At 46.2% G+C, this 23,371-nt stretch overlaps 3 protein-coding genes across 3 annotated transcripts in view; 2 read left to right on the top strand and 1 right to left on the bottom strand.

The window, feature by feature from the left end:
* Positions 1–23,371, bottom strand: part of LOC6040796 (heparan sulfate glucosamine 3-O-sulfotransferase 3B1) — a 196,451-nt gene that overhangs the window by 159,273 nt on the left and 13,807 nt on the right. Inside the window, 1 exon segment of the mRNA XM_038251521.1 lies at positions 15,739–16,208. The gene's annotated coding sequence lies outside the window, so the exon portion shown is untranslated.
* LOC119770561 lies at positions 4,568–6,596 on the top strand. Its single transcript, XM_038265667.1, has 2 exons — positions 4,568–5,229; positions 5,306–6,596. The coding sequence occupies exons 1-2, from the start codon at positions 4,568–4,570 to the stop codon at positions 6,594–6,596; spliced, it is 1,953 nt and encodes a 650-aa protein (XP_038121595.1).
* LOC119770558 lies at positions 10,911–13,565 on the top strand. Its single transcript, XM_038265658.1, has 3 exons — positions 10,911–11,572; positions 11,649–12,276; positions 12,324–13,565. The coding sequence occupies exons 1-3, from the start codon at positions 10,911–10,913 to the stop codon at positions 13,563–13,565; spliced, it is 2,532 nt and encodes an 843-aa protein (XP_038121586.1).

Genomic DNA, 23,371 nt, shown 5'->3' with positions numbered 1-23,371 from the left:
GGCCTTGGCATAGCCTCGTTTAAAAAATTGAAGCAAATGAACAGGATTTGTTCGTTTTCCAAGCATTACAAGCAGTTGTTCGTATATGTTCATTAGAGAGAATGATTCAATTATTTTAAAAAATCTTCAGGTAATACAAATTTTGTTTTTTTTACTCTAAATATCATCCGACCAACTGCTTGTCCATTCGAAGGCGATTTGATTACAGATTTCAAACTAGCTAGCTCAACAATCTCTATTTTTGAGGCTTTTCTTTTAGACATCGTTGCACTTTTTGGATGTTTCGGAATCGTAAACTTCTAATAATCGTCAATGGCAAAATATACCGCAATTTGTTGTAAGGAAGTTTTTTATATTTTCGGCAGATAAAAATATTTTGTATGGAATGAAAAATAATCGTGATCAATATGATATGATATGATATGATATCTATTGTTAATCACATATTACATTTAATTTTATATCTCGAAATAAATATCGAAATATATCTTGAAAATTATAATAAACATGCCAGGAACGCAGCGCAGCAGATAGCAAACGAAAACGACGACGACGACAAAAGTCCAAGCAGAGAAACAGCGCGCGCTTGTAGGTAAACAGGTAGGCAGGCAGGCGAGCAAGCTCGTGAGAGAGTTTGAACCTGAGAGAGAGCACGTGCATGTACGAATTGGAAATAAACATCGTTGTTAGGTAGCCCCTTACAGCTGGCCGCGCAAAAATGGTCAGTTTTGGGCGCTAATAACTTCGCGGGAAAAATCCTAAAATATGGTGTCTTCGGAAAGTTGTTCTAAATATAATGAAGGTTCTACATTTGAGAAATGGTAAGCATCGGATAACTATGGCGCCTTCCACAGGTAAAAAAGTAAAACAGTTGCTTTTCTCCATACATTTTGTCGATTTTTCCCATACAAACTTCAAGCGATTGGAGGGAGGGGTTCCCGTGGTCAGAATGAGCTCAAATTTGGAATTTAGCCTAGTGATGGGTCAATCTTTGATTTCAGGGGGTAGCCCCAAAAAAGTCCAGATTTGGACCACCTAATATATATATATATATATATATATATATATATATATATATATATATATATATATATATATATATATATATATATATATATATATATATATATATATATATATATATATTGTTGGCACCGCGATGAACCGTCCTAGTGCAGCACGCGAAACACGCCAGCCGAAATGCTAGTTGAAAGAAGAACGCAGAAAAGGGACGGAGCATCCGGAAAGCCGGCTCGTCCAGATCAAAAACAAAATCTATTGTATTATCACCTAACCAACAGCAGAAATTCGTGCAGGAGATAATTTGCTTTATTTGCGTCGATAATTAACTTTTTGAACAGTGACCAGTTTGTAAACTGTTCATCTCGTTGTAAGTGATCATTTGATACAATATTTGTGCGCACAGTTGTATAATTAATCTTTTTATTAGCGATATTACTTACACCGCGTGGCTCGAGGCCGCAAGGGGCGAAGAGTAGAGATAATTAGCCAGAATTAAGGCTGCAAAGCCGTTTTCGGATATGTAAGTTAAAGAATAATTCGTTTTCGCACAAAGTTTCTTATATTTGATTATTTCGATTAGCGCGCAGAAGTTCCGCTAGCAAAGCTAGCCTGTGAGAAGAGGTTAACGGAGTTACAAGGAAACTATTCATGTGAGTTTGTTTACTACACTTGAACCCACACAATGCTAAATAAATATTACTTTTTAGTTTTAAGCTGTTACAACAAAGAACTGCTTTAAAAATCTAGTTGTCCGAACTACGGTCCGAACAAATCTTAAAAATGAATAACCTCACTGGCTTTTGCTGCGGGATCTGCAAGGCTGCGGTGGAAAAGGACGGCGACATGCCCTTCTGCGACCACTGCCAGCAATTCTTCCACTACGAGTGCGCGCAGCTCGAGAAGGGTGTCAAGGACGATTCCTGGAGGTGCCCCAACTGCGCGACCGAAATGGAGGTCACCCAGGTCATCGTGAAGTTTGACGACCTGGAAAAGACCCTGCAGGAGCTGGAAGCAGAAGCGAAGCGCCAGGAGAAGAGAATCTTCGCGGAACAACAGCTGCACAAACGTCGCCTGGAGCTGCAACAGCAAACACAGCAGCGTCAACAAGAGGCCGAAAGGCAGATGCTGGCCCTGAGCAGCAGCTCATGGAGCAACAACTCGTTGCCGAGAAGCAGTTCCAGGAACAGCAGAAGAAGAATAAGGAAGATTTTGAGGCCAAGATGGCACAACTGAAGGCCGAGGCAAAGAGTCCTAAAACGAAAAAGGAAAAGAAAACTAAAACGTCCAAAGGGGACAAAAAGAAGCTCGATGCCTCAGGCACGGCTGGCCCCAGCGGAATCTCAACGCCGCTCCGACATCCGGGAGTTACGATTCCAGAAGTACCAAAACCAAAACCGACTCCGATACCGGCGGACTCAGGTGAAGAGGGTAACGGCAACGAAAGAGACGAGTCCGGCTCGGACACTAGCGGAACGGAGACGGAATCCAGTTCGTCGGATGATGAGCAGGAAAAAGCGGAAGTAGAACCACCCAAGCAGCTACGGGGCCAACGAAGGCGCAGCTTACAGCCCGCCAGTTCTTGGCCAGAAAACTGCCCGTATTCACTGGACGCTGCGAGGAGTGGCCAATGTTTATAAGCAGCTACGAGACGTCGAACCTGGCCTGCGGATTTTCGAACGTCGAGAACCTCGCCAGACTGCAAGACAGCATTCGGGAGCCAGCGTTGACCAACGTGCGCAGCCTACTGTTGCTGCCCGAGAAGGTCCCGACGGCGATCGAAACTCTTCGCATGCTGTACGGCCGGCCCGAACAGCTTCTCAACACGCTGCTGATCAAGGTACGGAAGGCCGACTCTCCCAGGTCGGATCGTCTGGAGTCGTTCATTTACTTCGGCGTCGTGGTCCAGCAACTCGTAGACCACCTCGAGGCCACCCACATGAACGATCACCTGGTCAACCCATTGTTGATCCGAGAGTTGGTGGAGAAACTACCCGCCGGGTCGAAACTCGAATGGATTCGGTTCAAGAAGCTGAAGAAGCACGTCTCGCTCCGAACTTTCGCTGACTTCCTGTCGGACATCGTGACCGATGCAAGCGAGGCCACACTGTTCACCGAACCGCAGCTGCAACATCAGCCGCAGGCTCGCAGAGACGCCAAACCAAAACTGGATCCAGAACTCACGAAAGCTACCTTCACACTCACGCTGCTGCGGAGAATAGCGGAGACACAAACCATGCCGGTGTTAACAACAAAAGACCATGCAGGATTTGTGATCGCACCGACCATCGAGTCCGCAACTGTGAAAAGTTCAAGCAGCTGAAATTGGAGGATCGTTTGGACGCAGTCAAGAAGTGGCAACTCTGCAAGCTGTGCCTGAATGAGCACGGGTCTGCCCGCTGCCGGATGAACTTCAGGTGCAACGTGGGAAACTGCAAGGAGCGGCACAACGCACTTCTGCACAGCGACGTCCCCGCAACGGTCGTCAACTGCAACGCTCACGATGTGCGGGCCAGACAGCCGGTGATCTTCAGGATGATTCCGGTCACGCTGTACAACGGCGGCAGATCGGTCAACATTATCGCGTTTCTGGACGAGGGAGCTTCGTACACGTTGGTGGACGAGTCCATCACGAAATTGCTGAACGTTCGCGGCGCAGTTCAACCGCTGCGCATTATGTGGACCGCTGGAGTTTCAAGGCTGGAGAAACAATCGGAGAACGTCTGCCTGTCGATCTCTGCCAGAGGGGTGTCGACTCAGTTCCAGATCAAGAACGCCCACACCGTGAACGAGCTGAAGCTTCCGGAACAAACCGTGTGCTTCGCCGACGTCGTCAAGGAGTACAAGCATCTGCACGATCTCCCGGTGGCAGATTACCGCGGCGCGCCGAAGATCTTGATTGGCTTGAAGGATCTGCACCTGTACGCGCCTCTCGAGTCTCGTATCGGCGGCGCTGGAGAACCAATCGCTGTAAAGTCGAAACTTGGATGGACGATCTACGGCCCCCACGAGAACAACGCGCCAGCAGCTGGATTCGTAGGTCATCATGCTAGTCACCAAGTCTCTAACCAAGACCTACATGATCTCCTGAAGAACCAGTACCTCCTCGAGGAAACTGGCATCTCCATGGCGCTGCTGCCGGAGTCGGACGAGGACAAGCGAGCCAGGTCGATTCTGGAGTCAACGACAGTGCGCATCGGGGATCGATACGAGACCGGCCTGTTATGGGGAGCGGACGACACAAGTTTCCCCGACAGCTACGTGATGGCGCTGAAAAGATTGAAATCCCTGGAAAGAAAGCTGCTGAAGAACGACTCGCTGTACGACAACGTGCGGCGCCAAATCATCGAGTATCAACAGAAGGGCTACGCGCACAAGGCCTCACAGCAAGAACTGGCTGCGTGCGATCCGCGAAAGGTGTGGTACTTGCCGCTGAACGTGGTGACGCACCCCAAGAAGCCGGAGAAAGTACGCCTCGTGTGGGACGCGGCCGCTGATCTTCCGATTCCGTGAACGTCCTGTCGGATTCGGTGGTGATATCAGGGAAATGTATCACCAGCTGCGCATACGGAAGGAGGATACGAACGCCCAGAGGTTCCTGTTCCGGAACGACCCAACGGCCGAGCCTGAGGTGTACATCATGGACGTCGCCACCTTCGGGGCAACTTGCTCGCCGTGTGCCGCGCAGTTTGTGAAAAACAAGAACGCGGAGGAGTTCTCGAAGCAGTATCCCGCGGCGGCGAAGGCAATCGTGGAGAACCATTATGTCGACGACTACTACGACAGCGCGTCGACGGTCGACGAAGCGATTCAGCGGGCGAAGGAGGTCAGACTCATCCACTCGAAAGCGGGCTTTGAGATCCGCAATTGGGTGGCCAGTTCAAGCGAGGTTGTCCGCGCGCTGGGCGAGAAGAAAGCCGATCAGAAAGTTCATCTCAGCCAAAACAAGACGACCGGTTACGAACGAGTGCTGGGCATTGTGTGGAACACTAGCACCGACGAGTTCTTGTTCTCTGCCGAGATGAGAGAGGATCTGGAGCGGTACTTGAAAGGAGAGCTGCGGCCCACGAAGCGGGTGGTGTCGAGCTGCGTTATGAGCCTGTTCGACCCTCAAGGTTTTCTGATCTCGTTCACGATCTTCGGGCGGATTTTGATCCAGGACTTGTGGCGGGCTGGCTGTGATTGGGACAAGGCGGTCGACGACGAAGCGTGGGAGAAATGGAAGCGCTGGGTGAGTCGCCTGCAAGAAGTCGAAGGCGTTCGAATCCCGCGGTACTACTTCCAGGGGCGCGCACGATCTGAACTACGAGACGTTGGAGCTTCATGTGTTCTGCGACGCGAGTCAGTGCGCTTACGGTGCTGTCGCCTTCTTCTGGATTATGTCGTCGGTAGGCCCAATCTGCGCGCTCGTGTCCGGGAAGTCAAAGGTGGCACCGCTGAAGCTACTCAGCATCCCGCGCTTGGAACTGCAGTCAGATGTGGTCGGCTCGAGACTCATGAACTTCGTGCAGGAGAACCACACCCTCAAGATTGCGGAACGGTTCATCTGGTCAGACTCTGAAGTTGCTTTGTCGTGGATCCATTCTGACCAGCGAAAGTATAAGCAATTCGTTGCCTTTCGCGTCGGCGAAATTCTGACGCTGACCAAGCAGAGCGAGTGGCGGAAGGTGCCATCAAAGCTGAATCTGGCAGACATGCTCACCAAGTGGGACAACAAGCACAGTTTCCGGCAGGACGGGCCATGGTCACGAGCGCCGGAATTCATCGAAGAAGCCAAGAGACTGTGGGACATCTCGAAGCAGCAGGTGCAGCTGAACACGCCCGAGGAGATGCGAGCGAGTGTGCTGTACCACAGCATCATTGTCACCGAGCAAATCATCAATCCTCAAAACTTCTCTCGCTGGACGGTGATGGTAAGATCCGTGGCGTGCCTGGCTCGATTTCGCTCCAATTGTCGCAGAAAAGCAAAGGGTTTGCCGATCGAAGCACTTCCCCTTTCGAAGGCGATGAAGGGGCTCGTGAAAAAGACCGTGCCAGTAGTTCCAGTCCCGCTGAAGCGGGAAGAATACCAGATGGCGGAAACATACTTGTGGAGATGGGCGCAAGCGGGCTACTTTCCGGACGAGGTGACGACCCTCCTTAAAAACCTCGAACTCCCCGCGGACAAGAAGCTATCCTTGGAGAAGAGCAGCGTGCTGTACAAGCTGACCCCGTTCCTGGATGAGCAGAAAGTGATGCGAGTTGACGGTCGACTTGAGCGAGCTACCATGGTTCCGTTTGAAGTTCGCTTTCCCGTCATCCTGCCCAAAGGTCATCCCGTGACAACGAAGCTGCTGGAGCACTATCACCAGAAGATGGGCCACGCGTACTTCGAGACGGCAATCAACGAGCTTCGACAGCGTTTCTTCATCCCGAACCTACGAGCCGAGCTGAAGCGGGTGATGACGGCGTGCGTGAAGTGCAAGGTGGAGAAAAGCGTACCGGCGATCCCGAGAATGGCACCACTTCCAGTCCAGCGTGTGACTCCATATCAGCGGGCGTTCAGCTACACCGGGTCGACTACTTCGGCCCAGTAGCAGTGACGGTCGGGCGGCGTTCCGAAAAGCGTTGGGTCAGCCTCTTCACGTGTTTGACCACGCGTGCCATCCATCTAGAAGTCGTGCATAGCTTGACCACACAGTCGTGCGTCATGGCTATCAGACGATTCGCTTGTCGGAGGGGAATGCCCATCGAGTTCTTCAGCGACAACGGCACGAACTTCCAGGGCGCGAGTAAGGAGATCGTACGCGTGGACGCGGAATGCAGAGAAGAGTTCACCGACGCCAGAACGAGCTGGAACTTCAACCCACCATCAGCGCCGCACATGGGCGGGGTCTGGGAGAGGCTTGTGAGGTCGGTCAAGGAAGCACTGAAGGCGTTCGACGACGGGAGGAAGCTAACGGACGAAGTGTTGCTGACCAGTTTGGCGGAAGCGGAGGATCTCATCAACACACGTCCGCTGACGTACCTGTCAACCGAAGCAGGATCAACCGAAGCTCTCACGCCCAACCATTTCTTGCGAGGAGTGACGACTAACGACCGCGGAGCTCAACGCGCTGAATCGACCAGTCCAGCCGAAGCTCTCGAGACTACTACAAGCGGTCGCAACTCCTTGCTGACTGTTTTGGAAACGCTGGATTGCGGAGTACCTTCCGACCCTGAACCAACGGACGAAGTGGCACGCGGAGGCGGAGCCTATCGCGTGTGGAGATGTCGTCTACGTCGTGGAAGGCGCTAATCGCGGTAACTGGGTCCGGGGTATCGTGACGGAGGTCTTCAAGGGTGCCGATGGACGCATTCGGCAGGCGATGGTGAGGACAAGCAGAGGTGAGCTGAAGCGGCCGGTGAGCAAACTGGCGGTGCTTGAGATTCAGGAGCGTAAAACTGGTGCGAAGGAGGCTCCACCCACCAGAGTTACGGGGCGGGGCGATGTTGGCACCGCGATGAACCGTCCTAGTGCAGCACGCGAAACACGCCAGCCGAAATGCTAGTTGAAAGAAGAACGCAGAAAAGGGACGGAGCATCCGGAAAGCCGGCTCGTCCAGATCAAAAACAAAATCTATTGTATTATCACCTAACCAACAGCAGAAATTCGTGCAGGAGATAATTTGCTTTATTTGCGTCGATAATTAACTTTTCTGAACAGTGACCAGTTTGTAAACTGTTCATCTCGTTGTAAGTGATCATTTGATACAATATTTGTGCGCACAGTTGTATAATTAATCTTTTTATTAGCGATATTACTTACACCGCGTGGCTCGAGGCCGCAAGGGGCGAAGAGTAGAGATAATTAGCCAGAATTAAGGCTGCAAAGCCGTTTTCGGATATGTAAGTTAAAGAATAATTCGTTTTCGCACAAAGTTTCTTATATTTGATTATTTCGATTAGCGCGCAGAAGTTCCGCTAGCAAAGCTAGCCTGTGAGAAGAGGTTAACGGAGTTACAAGGAAACTATTCATGTGAGTTTGTTTACTACACTTGAACCCACACAATGCTAAATAAATATTACTTTTTAGTTTTAAGCTGTTACAACAAAGAACTGCTTTAAAAATCTAGTTGTCCGAACTACGGTCCGAACAAATCTTAAAAATGAATAACCTCACTGGCTTTGCTGCGGGATCTGCAAGGCTGCGGTGGAAAAGGACGGCGACATGCCCTTCTGCGACCACTGCCAGCAATTCTTCCACTACGAGTGCGCGCAGCTCGAGAAGGGTGTCAAGGACGATTCCTGGAGGTGCCCCAACTGCGCGACCGAAATGGAGGTCACCCAGGTCATCGTGAAGTTTGACGACCTGGAAAAGACCCTGCAGGAGCTGGAAGCAGAAGCGAAGCGCCAGGAGAAGAGAATCTTCGCGGAACAACAGCTGCACAAACGTCGCCTGGAGCTGCAACAGCAAACACAGCAGCGTCAACAAGAGGCCGAAAGGCAGATGCTGGCCCTTGAGCAGCAGCTCATGGAGCAACAACTCGCTGCCGAGAAGCAGTTCCAGGAACAGCAGAAGAAGAATAAGGAAGATTTTGAGGCCAAGATGGCACAACTGAAGGCCGAGGCAAAGAGTCCTAAAACGAAAAAGGAAAAGAAAACTAAAACGTCCAAAGGGGACAAAAAGAAGCTCGATGCCTCAGGCACGGCTGGCCCCAGCGGAATCTCAACGCCGCTCCGACATCCGGGAGTTACGATTCCAGAAGTACCAAAACCAAAACCGACTCCGATACCGGCGGACTCAGGTGAAGAGGGTAACGGCAACGAAAGAGACGAGTCCGGCTCGGACACTAGCGGAACGGAGACGGAATCCAGTTCGTCGGATGATGAGCAGGAAAAAGCGGAAGTAGAACCACCCAAGCAGCTACGGGGGCCAACGAAGGCGCAGCTTACAGCCCGCCAGTTCTTGGCCAGAAAACTGCCCGTATTCACTGGACGCTGCGAGGAGTGGCCAATGTTTATAAGCAGCTACGAGACGTCGAACCTGGCCTGCGGATTTTCGAACGTCGAGAACCTCGCCAGACTGCAAGACAGCATTCGGGAGCCAGCGTTGACCAACGTGCGCAGCCTACTGTTGCTGCCCGAGAAGGTCCCGACGGCGATCGAAACTCTTCGCATGCTGTACGGCCGGCCCGAACAGCTTCTCAACACGCTGCTGATCAAGGTACGGAAGGCCGACTCTCCCAGGTCGGATCGTCTGGAGTCGTTCATTTACTTCGGCGTCGTGGTCCAGCAACTCGTAGACCACCTCGAGGCCACCCACATGAACGATCACCTGGTCAACCCATTGTTGATCCGAGTTGGTGGAGAAACTACCCGCCGGGTCGAAACTCGAATGGATTCGGTTCAAGAAGCTGAAGAAGCACGTCTCGCTCCGAACTTTCGCTGACTTCCTGTCGGACATCGTGACCGATGCAAGCGAGGCCACACTGTTCACCGAACCGCAGCTGCAACATCAGCCGCAGGCTCGCAGAGACGCCAAACCAAAAACTGGATCCAGAACTCACGAAAGCTACCTTCACACTCACGCTGCTGCGGAGAATAGCGGAGACACAAACCATGCCGGTGTTAACAACAAAAGACCATGCAGGATTTGTGATCGCACCGACCATCGAGTCCGCAACTGTGAAAAGTTCAAGCAGCTGAAATTGGAGGATCGTTTGGACGCAGTCAAGAAGTGGCAACTCTGCAAGCTGTGCCTGAATGAGCACGGGTCTGCCCGCTGCCGGATGAACTTCAGGTGCAACGTGGGAAACTGCAAGGAGCGGCACAACGCACTTCTGCACAGCGACGTCCCCGCAACGGTCGTCAACTGCAACGCTCACGATGTGCGGGCCAGACAGCCGGTGATCTTCAGGATGATTCCGGTCACGCTGTACAACGGCGGCAGATCGGTCAACATTATCGCGTTTCTGGACGAGGGAGCTTCGTACACGTTGGTGGACGAGTCCATCACGAAATTGCTGAACGTTCGCGGCGCAGTTCAACCGCTGCGCATTATGTGGACCGCTGGAGTTTCAAGGCTGGAGAAACAATCGGAGAACGTCTGCCTGTCGATCTCTGCCAGAGGGGTGTCGACTCAGTTCCAGATCAAGAACGCCCACACCGTGAACGAGCTGAAGCTTCCGGAACAAACCGTGTGCTTCGCCGACGTCGTCAAGGAGTACAAGCATCTGCACGATCTCCCGGTGGCAGATTACCGCGGCGCGCCGAAGATCTTGATTGGCTTGAAGGATCTGCACCTGTACGCGCCTCTCGAGTCTCGTATCGGCGGCGCTGGAGAACCAATCGCTGTAAAGTCGAAACTTGGATGGACGATCTACGGCCCCCACGAGAACAACGCGCCAGCAGCTGGATTCGTAGGTCATCATGCTAGTCACCAAGTCTCTAACCAAGACCTACATGATCTCCTGAAGAACCAGTACCTCCTCGAGGAAACTGGCATCTCCATGGCGCTGCTGCCGGAGTCGGACGAGGACAAGCGAGCCAGGTCGATTCTGGAGTCAACGACAGTGCGCATCGGGGATCGATACGAGACCGGCCTGTTATGGGAGCGGACGACACAAGTTTCCCCGACAGCTACGTGATGGCGCTGAAAAGATTGAAATCCCTGGAAAGAAAGCTGCTGAAGAACGACTCGCTGTACGACAACGTGCGGCGCCAAATCATCGAGTATCAACAGAAGGGCTACGCGCACAAGGCCTCACAGCAAGAACTGGCTGCGTGCGATCCGCGAAAGGTGTGGTACTTGCCGCTGAACGTGGTGACGCACCCCAAGAAGCCGGAGAAAGTACGCCTCGTGTGGGACGCGGCCGCTGATCTTCCGATTCCGTGAACGTCCTGTCGGATTCGGTGGTGATATCAGGGAAATGTATCACCAGCTGCGCATACGGAAGGAGGATACGAACGCCCAGAGGTTCCTGTTCCGGAACGACCCAACGGCCGAGCCTGAGGTGTACATCATGGACGTCGCCACCTTCGGGGCAACTTGCTCGCCGTGTGCCGCGCAGTTTGTGAAAAACAAGAACGCGGAGGAGTTCTCGAAGCAGTATCCCGCGGCGGCGAAGGCAATCGTGGAGAACCATTATGTCGACGACTACTACGACAGCGCGTCGACGGTCGACGAAGCGATTCAGCGGGCGAAGGAGGTCAGACTCATCCACTCGAAAGCGGGCTTTGAGATCCGCAATTGGGTGGCCAGTTCAAGCGAGGTTGTCCGCGCGCTGGGCGAGAAGAAAGCCGATCAGAAAGTTCATCTCAGCCAAAACAAGACGACCGGTTACGAACGAGTGCTGGGCATTGTGTGGAACACTAGCACCGACGAGTTCTTGTTCTCTGCCGAGATGAGAGAGGATCTGGAGCGGTACTTGAAAGGAGAGCTGCGGCCCACGAAGCGGGTGGTGTCGAGCTGCGTTATGAGCCTGTTCGACCCTCAAGGTTTTCTGATCTCGTTCACGATCTTCGGGCGGATTTTGATCCAGGACTTGTGGCGGGCTGGCTGTGATTGGGACAAGGCGGTCGACGACGAAGCGTGGGAGAAATGGAAGCGCTGGGTGAGTCGCCTGCAAGAAGTCGAAGGCGTTCGAATCCCGCGGTACTACTTCCAGGGGCGCGCACGATCTGAACTACGAGACGTTGGAGCTTCATGTGTTCTGCGACGCGAGTCAGTGCGCTTACGGTGCTGTCGCCTTCTTCTGGATTATGTCGTCGGTAGGCCCAATCTGCGCGCTCGTGTCCGGGAAGTCAAAGGTGGCACCGCTGAAGCTACTCAGCATCCCGCGCTTGGAACTGCAGTCAGATGTGGTCGGCTCGAGACTCATGAACTTCGTGCAGGAGAACCACACCCTCAAGATTGCGGAACGGTTCATCTGGTCAGACTCTGAAGTTGCTTTGTCGTGGATCCATTCTGACCAGCGAAAGTATAAGCAATTCGTTGCCTTTCGCGTCGGCGAAATTCTGACGCTGACCAAGCAGAGCGAGTGGCGGAAGGTGCCATCAAAGCTGAATCTGGCAGACATGCTCACCAAGTGGGACAACAAGCACAGTTTCCGGCAGGACGGGCCATGGTCACGAGCGCCGGAATTCATCGAAGAAGCCAAGAGACTGTGGGACATCTCGAAGCAGCAGGTGCAGCTGAACACGCCCGAGGAGATGCGAGCGAGTGTGCTGTACCACAGCATCATTGTCACCGAGCAAATCATCAATCCTCAAAACTTCTCTCGCTGGACGGTGATGGTAAGATCCGTGGCGTGCCTGGCTCGATTTCGCTCCAATTGTCGCAGAAAAGCAAAGGGTTTGCCGATCGAAGCACTTCCCCTTTCGAAGGCGATGAAGGGGCTCGTGAAAAGACCGTGCCAGTAGTTCCAGTCCCGCTGAAGCGGGAAGAATACCAGATGGCGGAAACATACTTGTGGAGATGGGCGCAAGCGGGCTACTTTCCGGACGAGGTGACGACCCTCCTTAAAAACCTCGAACTCCCCGCGGACAAGAAGCTATCCTTGGAGAAGAGCAGCGTGCTGTACAAGCTGACCCCGTTCCTGGATGAGCAGAAAGTGATGCGAGTTGACGGTCGACTTGAGCGAGCTACCATGGTTCCGTTTGAAGTTCGCTTTCCCGTCATCCTGCCCAAAGGTCATCCCGTGACAACGAAGCTGCTGGAGCACTATCACCAGAAGATGGGCCACGCGTACTTCGAGACGGCAATCAACGAGCTTCGACAGCGTTTCTTCATCCCGAACCTACGAGCCGAGCTGAAGCGGGTGATGACGGCGTGCGTGAAGTGCAAGGTGGAGAAAAGCGTACCGGCGATCCCGAGAATGGCACCACTTCCAGTCCAGCGTGTGACTCCATATCAGCGGGCGTTCAGCTACACCGGGGTCGACTACTTCGGCCCAGTAGCAGTGACGGTCGGGCGGCGTTCCGAAAAGCGTTGGGTCAGCCTCTTCACGTGTTTGACCACGCGTGCCATCCATCTAGAAGTCGTGCATAGCTTGACCACACAGTCGTGCGTCATGGCTATCAGACGATTCGCTTGTCGGAGGGGAATGCCCATCGAGTTCTTCAGCGACAACGGCACGAACTTCCAGGGCGCGAGTAAGGAGATCGTACGCGTGGACGCGGAATGCAGAGAAGAGTTCACCGACGCCAGAACGAGCTGGAACTTCAACCCACCATCAGCGCCGCACATGGGCGGGGTCTGGGAGAGGCTTGTGAGGTCGGTCAAGGAAGCACTGAAGGCGTTCGACGACGGGAGGAAGCTAACGGACGAAGTGTTGCTGACCAGTTTGGCGGAAGCGGAGGATCTCATCAACACACGTCCGCTGACGTACCTGTCAACCGAAGCAGGATCAACCGAAGCTCTCACGCCCAACCATTTCTTGCGAGGAGTGACGACTAACGACCGCGGAGCTCAACGCGCTGAATCGACCAGTCCAGCCGAAGCTCTCCGAGACTACTACAAGCGGTCGCAACTCCTTGCTGACTGTTTTGGAAACGCTGGATTGCGGAGTACCTTCCGACCCTGAACCAACGGACGAAGTGGCACGCGGAGGCGGAGCCTATCGCGTGTGGAGATGTCGTCTACGTCGTGGAAGGCGCTAATCGCGGTAACTGGGTCCGGGGTATCGTGACGGAGGTCTTCAAGGGTGCCGATGGACGCATTCGGCAGGCGATGGTGAGGACAAGCAGAGGTGAGCTGAAGCGGCCGGTGAGCAAACTGGCGGTGCTTGAGATTCAGGAGCGTAAAACTGGTGCGAAGGAGGCTCCACCCACCAGAGTTACGGGGCGGGGCGATGTTGGCACCGCGATGAACCGTCCTAGTGCAGCACGCGAAACACGCCAGCCGAAATGCTAGTTGAAAGAAGAACGCAGAAAAGGGACGGAGCATCCGGAAAGCCGGCTCGTCCAGATCAAAAACAAAATCTATTGTATTATCACCTAACCAACAGCAGAAATTCGTGCAGGAGATAATTTGCTTTATTTGCGTCGATAATTAACTTTTCTGAACAGTGACCAGTTTGTAAACTGTTCATCTCGTTGTAAGTGATCATTTGATACAATATTTGTGCGCACAGTTGTATAATTAATCTTTTTATTAGCGATATTACTTACACCGCGTGGCTCGAGGCCGCAAGGGGCGAAGAGTAGAGATAATTAGCCAGAATTAAGGCTGCAAAGCCGTTTTCGGATATGTAAGTTAAAGAATAATTCGTTTTCGCACAAAGTTTCTTATATTTGATTATTTCGATTAGCGCGCAGAAGTTCCGCTAGCAAAGCTAGCCTGTGAGAAGAGGTTAACGGAGTTACAAGGAAACTATTCATGTGAGTTTGTTTACTACACTTGAACCCACACAATGCTAAATAAATATTACTTTTAGTTTTAAGCTGTTACAACAAAGAACTGCTTTAAAATCTAGTTGTCCGAACTACGGTCCGATATATATATATATATATATATATATATATATATATATATATATATATATATATATATATATATATATATATATATATATATATATATATATATATATATATATATATATATATATATATATATATATATATATATATATATATATATATATATATATATATATATATATATATATATATATATATATATATATATATATATATATATATATATATATATATAAACACAAATTCCATTTTAAGAGGTTCACAAATTAGCAAATCTCCGAAAAAAGATTCTACTGAAGGAGTCTCAACAGATATTCATATGCCTGGTACAAATTTTATCTAAAGTTTTACCCTTTGGCTTTGGTCAACGTCTAGAGGGGGGCAAAAACTTGGTCAAAAAATACATTTCAAGCTCAAATTTCAACATTTTTAAGCAAAAACTATCACAGCTTTAAACACAGATATAAATCCTATGTAGCTGATTTCGTTAACGTTTGTAATTTAATTTCGATGCAAATGTTTTTGAAATCAACAATATTGTTTCCAAAATCGAAAAAAAATGTTGACTATTTTGGAATCATTTCAATTCTTAGCATTAAAGGATATGCTTACAGGATTTCTAACCGTGTACATTATTACAGTTGTGCTACTACCGAAAATTTGCAAAATATAAAATATGCGTTTACAAAAATAAATATAAGTATTTTTTCCGACATTATCAGATTCGCGAAAAAAAATATGTCTTATTGATTAAAATTACGAATATTTGCGTTATACAATGTATTTTCAATCGTTAAAATCAACTGTAGAAGATGTTTCAACGAAAATTTTAATTATCATCCTTTTTTTTGCTCTCGATTTTTTGAGGCTTTTATGAACAAAAACTTGAAATAAAATTTGAATGACCTAATTACAATGTAAACAGGTGCAGGTGGTTATGTTGCAGATTTGGTCAACATGACCAAAAAACAAATTTAAAAAATAAAACTTGTTATCTGTTAAGGTTTATTTGTACATGAATGGATATGAATTCTTTTTTACGATTCTTCAAAGTTATAAAGATGGAACATGAAACATAACTTTGCACAGGAGATGCAAAGAAAGGGTCACTGATATTTTTTTTATTCAGAAAAACGGACGTCCATCATCATTCTTCCGAAAACCCAAACTCATATGCACGGTCCCAATTCACCTTTTTCTGTTTCAAAAAATGAGCCCAAGATAATGCCATCACCCCAAGTCCCCCCCCCCCCTCCCTTATCACCCTTCACTTACCTTTTTTCCGAGCTCTATCCGCTACAGCAAGCTGCCTGGTCTCAACCTGATTTTTATTAATTTTCACCTCACTCGGCTACACGATCCTTCACTTTGCGCCCAGATATTTTCGGGGCCACCTCGTTTCAGTCGTCCCCAAGAGAGGAAAGCGACAGCCTCGGCTGGATTAGATGACGGCCCTTTCGCCGGAGTGAAAACCCTTTTTTCTGTTCTCGGATGATGAGCGCTCGTTAGCGTTTCTTCCCTCCCAAAAAACCTCACCAAAGCCCCTCCAGCCAAGGTTGAAAACGTTTATTTCAGCACTTTTCCTCTCTCTCTCTCTTTCGTCTAGTACTAGCATTCGGCAGGCACTTTTACGGAGCGATGAAAGACACACGACAGCGGTGCCATCATCAGGCCGTTTTCCGTGACTCTTGTCATTGTCCCTAACCTCTCCTTTTGGTGGGCGGTAGAACTTAGGCCGGCGTTTTCTGTGAAAAGGTCCAAGAGAAAAATGGCGTAAAGTGGTTATTGGAGGAGAAATGGACACTAAAAAGACGAATCTAGCGCGGAAAAATGCTGAACTGTTCTTCTTTTGTAATTCGATTTTCATAACCTCACTCTCCGGAGGACACTTTCATTGTGTCCTATCCCATTATTGTTGTCGTATGGGCGAATCTCGCAGAGAAGAGACCTGACAAACAACAATTTAATATTATTAGAGCAGCGACATCTGTGGGGACAATCAGATTTTACCCCTGAATGTATGTAACCCCTTTCGTCTTTGTTACTGTTTCATGTTGTTTGACAAGTGCTTTCAGTAGAAAATGAACACTTTGACACATGTGGTGTAACAAAAGTATCAAAATAGTCCCTTTTACATTGTTACCACCCCAAAAAAGTTTGGAATTCGGCGTTACGGAGCCAAAAATCGTTTCCGATTCTTCGATTCCTTCAGCCTCTCTAACAGTTGGAAATGTTTTGCGTAAATTTCCCACGGGGTTTTCCGGGGCCGAAGGTGATCGAAGCTGATGTGGTGGAATCGCTTTTTCGCCTGTATCACGTTTTTTTTTTTCTCCCAAAGCAATGCTTCGGTGGCAAAGTTTTGGCCGTAGAGATTTGGGATCTCAATCAGAAATGTCGAAAGAAGGTGGCGTTTTTTGACGAGGGTAAAGCGTGTGGAAGAGATCATTGAAGGCAGAGAGTTGAGCTGACGGTTTATTACTTCGAAAAGTACTGACGTTTAATAACTAGATTAAACACGAATATGTTGATCAAACTACTAGAACTTGTTTTTTTATTTATGACGCATTCTATCCAAGATTAAGCCTAATTGAAGAAAATGCCAATTCAGACATTTAAAGAAGATTTTTATTTTGTTGGACAAACCAAATCACTTATGTATTATCCCTTATTACCTAATTTCACTTCAGACAATCGAATCACATTTTTTTTTCGTTTTCTGATTTTTGATTGTCTTGACCCCTAAACTTCTCTAAAATGATTTGAAATATTGGAAAAATGACATTTTTATTTAAAATGCAATCAACCATTCAAAATTGACTAGAATGGGGTCGCAGAACTCAAATTTGATGTTTAAAGCAAGAAAAAAAGCATACGAAAAGCATTTTTTGTTCATGATTCGATTATCCTCAGCCTCATACAAACCTTCGGATAATCGAGCCTGGACTGTATGTGTTGTAAAAATCAATTACTAAGGTAATACCATTTCAAAATTATGATAAATAGAGAATTTTTAAAGCGTTATGGTGAGTTTTGAGTATTTTTATCAATTTACACACACAATACCTGCTTACATTACATATTCAAAATTAAACACAATTTTGCTTCCATTAACACTGACAATTGAAATTGCTAGAACAGAACTTAAATGATAGTGGTATCATATACGGACACGGGGAACACAGATCGAAATTTTTCTCTCGAGGATCATTTGAAAAAAAAGTTCATCCGTCAAAACATAAAAAAATAACAAATAATACAAATAAAATAATAAATAAAATAATACAAATAAAAAAATAACATTTACAAATAGTGTCAACTACGGGAATTGAACTAGAGACCTTTGACAAACTAACCCAATGACTTGACTGCCTCGGTAAGAAGTCGACGTTAATACTCGTTGGAGATTCATTGTTTCAATTAACGAATGAACACATTCGGTGTGAGTTGATAGCATTATTCTTTCGATTTTGGCACTGAGCCCTCAATAAATTTTGAGGGAACGATTCACTCGACTCTAAATTGTGGGTGTATCAAATCTTATATTTCGTCCTTCTTGTCGTACTCGCCATTTCGACGTTCCGAGAAAATCATGTTTTAATGTTTGATCTTGAATAAACACAAACTAGAACACTCAATGTAAACAATAAAAAACACGTTGTATACTATTATGTTCCACCAGTGCAAGTGGATGATTGTGTTTGGGTGCAAAGTGAAAAAAAAACACGATTGTGAAATGGATCTTTTTGTACTGTATTCGCGATCGTGAAAATCAGGAGTAAGTCACACTGTAGTTATTAAACAAGATCGATCTTGAAATTTATTTGTATTAATTGATGAGTTATTGTGTGCATAAAGCCCTTTCTTCATCATCTCTGGTTGGAAGGCAAGTTGACGGTTGAGTTCGTTAGGTTTATCGCGTAACAATATTATTTTGATTCATCAAGAACGTTGTGTTGTGCACGAGGAGAGCGTACGGGCGCATTGGACAAATGTCGTGTGTGTAAGGCAGCTTCATTTAAATCGCGATTTCAGTGCGAATTTCTAAGATTGGACCTACTAATTTAGTGTCATTCGGTCGGCCGCGAAAAGTTAGTCGTGAAAATAGTGGAGTTTGCCCGTTTTCTTTGATTATTTGTGCGTTTTGAACGAATTATTTTCGGTCGGTGGTGACGTTTCTGGCCACCTTTGTGTTTATTTTTTGCGAGCGCCGTCGTGAGAGAGAAAATTGCAGGCGATAGTGTGACCTGACCTAAACACACTTCGAAGCGCTCAACTTGCATGCAAGTGTGGTGCAAGAGTGACTGCGCGGTGACAGCGACGGTGGAATAAGATGGTGTTGGTCAGCCGATGACTCCCCTCTCCACCGTACCCCAGCACGAGGTGTATGTTGTGAGCTGCCTAGAACTTTGAACGCGATCGGCTCGTTGAAAGATGTGGGGTGGAAAGGTGGAAACATGTGAGAGGAGTCTGCAAACTTCACCCTGCTGCTGAGAGGGCTTGAAGCAGGAGGTGCTACCTGGGAGGAACGGGAGACCAACGATTAGCACTGTTTGTCGTGCGAGGGAGGAGCTCAGGTAGCTCAGCGTTGTCTGACGTGTCATTGCCCTTGCCTTACAGTGCTTCCAGATTGTATCCTTTGCAAAGAATTTCTAATATTTCTTTCTCAAATATTTCAATATTTTTCTCACGTCTACAATCTCAACCTCTACGCTGTACTGTACGCTTTGCCTCATTTCCTTTAATAATTTATTATTTTTCAGCTGGTTACAAAGGTAATTTAATATCTAAAACAAAGTTATTGATTATATTCATTTATTATATTACATTGTACTATATATTATTACACTAAACACAACTTTCACAACAATAACGCAATAACAAACCGGAGCGTTTGGTACGGTATGTCCACGCATCCTTCCTCCCCTGTAGATTCTGTGAAATGTGATCCGTTCTCAGAATCCTCTCTGCGGTAAACACTACAATTATTAATAATGACAAGAAAAGTGCTTGGGGCGTAATCTAATCACAAGACTTTCCAGCATGCTTTCATCGGACTGGCTGCGTTTGTGTTAGATTAGATTAGATTAGATTAGATCAAGAACGTTGTGTTGTGCACGAGTCTTTTTTGTGTTGAAAAGATCTCCCATAGCTCCGTAGCTCGGAGCGCTCGTCGTCGGTTGTTTGTGTGTTAAGCCCTCTCCATAGCATCGTAGATCGAGAGGCAACGAAAATCAATACCTTATCTAGCTAACATAAAGAAGATCGGAAAGCACTTGATGGTTGAGTTCGTCGCGTCTATTCCGTAACAAATTTATGCATTAAATGATTATATAATTAAAAATCAGACCTCGCTATTACTGCAGCATTGCGTTTAATACCTCATTATATAAATAAACATTATTTGGCTTTATCTTTCCACAGTCGGCTGTCTAAGATAAAACCATTTCATTAAACATTTAACAATAGTTAAACGGGAAATGTCTCATCCGCAGCATCCGATTGTTTGCCTTGAGATTAACACATAAACGCATTGAACAAACACTATGATTTTGGATCGCATCATCATCATCATGATGAATCCTGACCAAACACCCTTTCCTACTAACAAATTTGCAGGTTCCTGGCGCTTGTGGGGTGTAAGCACAGGGCAAACCAGCTGCCCTAGTAACAACCTGCGCCAGCTAACATTCCCGTCCCTTAATTGAGATCTACAAACTGACATGGCGGGCGCCGTTGGTGGCCAATGACTGTTACCTATTTGCAACTGATGAAGTTTCAGCAATCATGGTGTTTTATCTTTTCAACGCATTCATACATGCTGTTGATATGAGAAACATCACTAGATCGTTGAAGCCTATGATCGGTCGTGCTGAAAGGATATTACGAACTCGTTTACTATGTTTTCCCAACGTCCCTGAGGACTCTTGAAAACTGAAAAAAGCGCACGTTTTTCTTTCATTCGTCAGAAATGTGCGTTGTTTAAGTTAGTTTTGTAAATGCGAGTCATACTTTGCATAGAGAACGTTTGTTAAACATGTCATAAGAACTCTTGACTATAAGATACTGAACTGGGTTTGGTGAACGTTGTTAGAACCGTTTAACAACATCCTGTCTTTAAGATTCAGAAGTGAGTTAGGAAAACGTTTTGAGAACCGTTCAAGAACATATCGTGGCATCAAGAAATTTTAAGAGGCTTTTAATAATTTACGTCTCAGGTTTTCGCTTTAAATATATTTTTCTTTATTTAAAGCTTTATTTCTAAGTAATGTCACTTTACGATACTTTAACTACTAGTTTTTGCGATTTAGCAGTTTTGATAGGGATATGTCATATATTTAACCAATAATATAAAAATATCAACCATAAAAAACCATTCAATTTCATTATTATGGTTTTGGAGATCATTTTTTCAATGTTTGGGTACTAATCAACATCGCTTGAAACTACAGTATGTAAAAAAAGTATTTACACCCCTCGGGCACTATGCACATTTTGTGATGAAACATGTAAACAATTTAATGTTGACATAAACCTAGTACTACGTTTTGTTCAGAAACTCATGCCGAACATTTTGCTGCAAAAAGCTCATGAAAAGATGTTTTCTATAAAAAGTTATATAACAAATACTAATACAAAAATAAATAAGGTGCAAAAAAAGTTTGTACACCTTTCGAAAAATTAACTTGAATAAAGTTATTTGTTGACAAATCACCATAAATCCAGTCTCCCAACTCCAAATAGGCATCCTTGACTGATTAAAATATAATTTGGATTGAATATAAAGTTTACTAATTACTTAGTATAAAAGTTTACATAACTCTTGAAATTCTATATAAAACTTATCTAAACTTAATTTTGCAAACTTTAAATTTAACTAAATGTCAATATATTACCATAGAATTGATAAATAAACATTCTGGAGTGGGTATAACACCGTTCTGGGTTCTTTGTATCGCTAGAATAGATTTTCGTTGGAATTTCGTACCAACCCGGAATTACGTCGTCGGAAAATCCGCCGGCATCGAACCGGTCCACAATTCACAAGTTAACCTATGTGGCATCGGAAAGGGCATAAAATTTCCGATCTTTTGATACCCATACATCTAGGTTTTCTATAAACCCACGTTTTTAAATACCTGGGCAAAAAGTAAGTTTGATCCACGAGAACAAAAATTACGAAATTCCATACATTTTGGCAGATTGCTCAAACGAAACCATAACAACGTTTTTGCCTAGGTGTTTAAAAACGTGGGTTTTATAGAAAACCTAGATGTCTGGGTATCAAAGATCGGAAATTTTATGTCCTTTAGATGCCACATGGTTGACTTGTTGGTGTGGACCGGCGGATTTTCCGACGACGTAATTCAGGTTGGTACGAAATTCCAACGAAAAATCTATTCTAGCGATACAGACCCCCAGAACGGTTATACCCACCAGAATGTTTATTATATCTATGGTAATATATTGACATTTAGTTAAATTTAAAGTTTGCAAATTAAGTTTAGATAAGTTTTATATAGAATTTCAAGAGTTATGTAAACTTTTATGCTAAGTAATTAGTAAACTTTATATTCAATCCAAATTATATTTTTAATCAGTCAAGGATGCCTTTGAGTTGGGAGACTGGATTTATGGTGATTTGTCAACAAATAACTTTATTTATGTTATTTTTCGAAAGGTGTACAAACTTACCTTATTTTTTTGTATTAGTATTTGTTATATAACTTTTATAGAAAACATCTTTTCATGAGCTTTGCAGCAAAATGTTCAGCATGAGTTTCTGAACAGAACTTAGTACTAGGTTTATGTCAACATTAAATTGTTTACATGTTTCATCACAAAATGTGCATAGTGCCCGAGGGGTGTAAATACTTTTTTTACATACTGTATATACTCTGGTTCCCGGTGGCTGCATTTTCAGTTTTCCTTTTTGATGAAGAATCCTCAGAGCAAGTATCGAACCCAAGATCACTCCAAACTTCAAGTCCGGGCGCGCGTCTGCATCTTTCCACGAGGGTTTATGTTGGATGAGCAGGCCTGATCGCCAACAAGAAGTCTGCCGTTTTACCAAGTTCATTAACAGTTTGCCAAAACTTCTTTTGAACATAAGCTGATTCTATTTTTAGAACTAGCTGTGATTGTTTCTTCAACATGGTTTTCTCGGTTTTTAAAACACGAAGGCGAACTACATATAAACAACTTGTTTATGAGAAATCCCAGCCAAAGCCAAAGGTCAAATCTACTATGTTACCGTAATGTGGGGTGAATCGGGACTACAGTCTGAATAGGGACAGCAGTTTTTAGCAGGAAATGGATGTACACATTTTGTTGGCCTGAGTCTGTTCTAACCGAAACCAACCAGAAAAATCAAAATATTGTGCTCCAACATGGTTAAAACTGCTATCCCAATTCGCCCCATGTGTCCCGATTGACCCCAGTTTATGGTATCATGTTTAGCAAACTGAAATGAAACATCATGTCTGCAAATGTCATTTCGCTAACCGAGTTCTACAAGCATGTTTCATTTAAGTCAGAATCAACTTCAAAATGAACTTTTCGTAATCCGTTGCTAGATTTGGCATTTGTGTTACATAACCATGTTCAACAATGGTTTTTTGATCAAAATGTGATCAATTGACCATATGTTATGACACTTGTTCGATAATTAACGTATAAAAACGCTTGTGCAGCAATTGTTCAACAAAAAAATAAAAAGCGCTGTTTTTCTTGCTACTTGGGTCATGCTCATGCTCAAATTAAATTTGCATTGGCTTATCATAAAAAATGGATTTTTATGAATATTGTCGAATATGGCATTCTTATAACTTCTAAAGATGATCCTGGCTAAAGTAATGACCAAACAAAAAATACGGCTCTTTTTAAACTTATAGACCGATCGATTAAAACA

The sequence above is a fragment of the Culex quinquefasciatus genome, chromosome 1, assembly GCF_015732765.1.
Source record: "Culex quinquefasciatus strain JHB chromosome 1, VPISU_Cqui_1.0_pri_paternal, whole genome shotgun sequence".
Classification (NCBI taxonomy): Eukaryota; Metazoa; Arthropoda; class Insecta; order Diptera; family Culicidae; genus Culex; species Culex quinquefasciatus.
The sequence above is the reverse complement of the archived record's forward strand: the minus strand, read 5'-3'. Positions and strand labels throughout refer to the sequence as shown.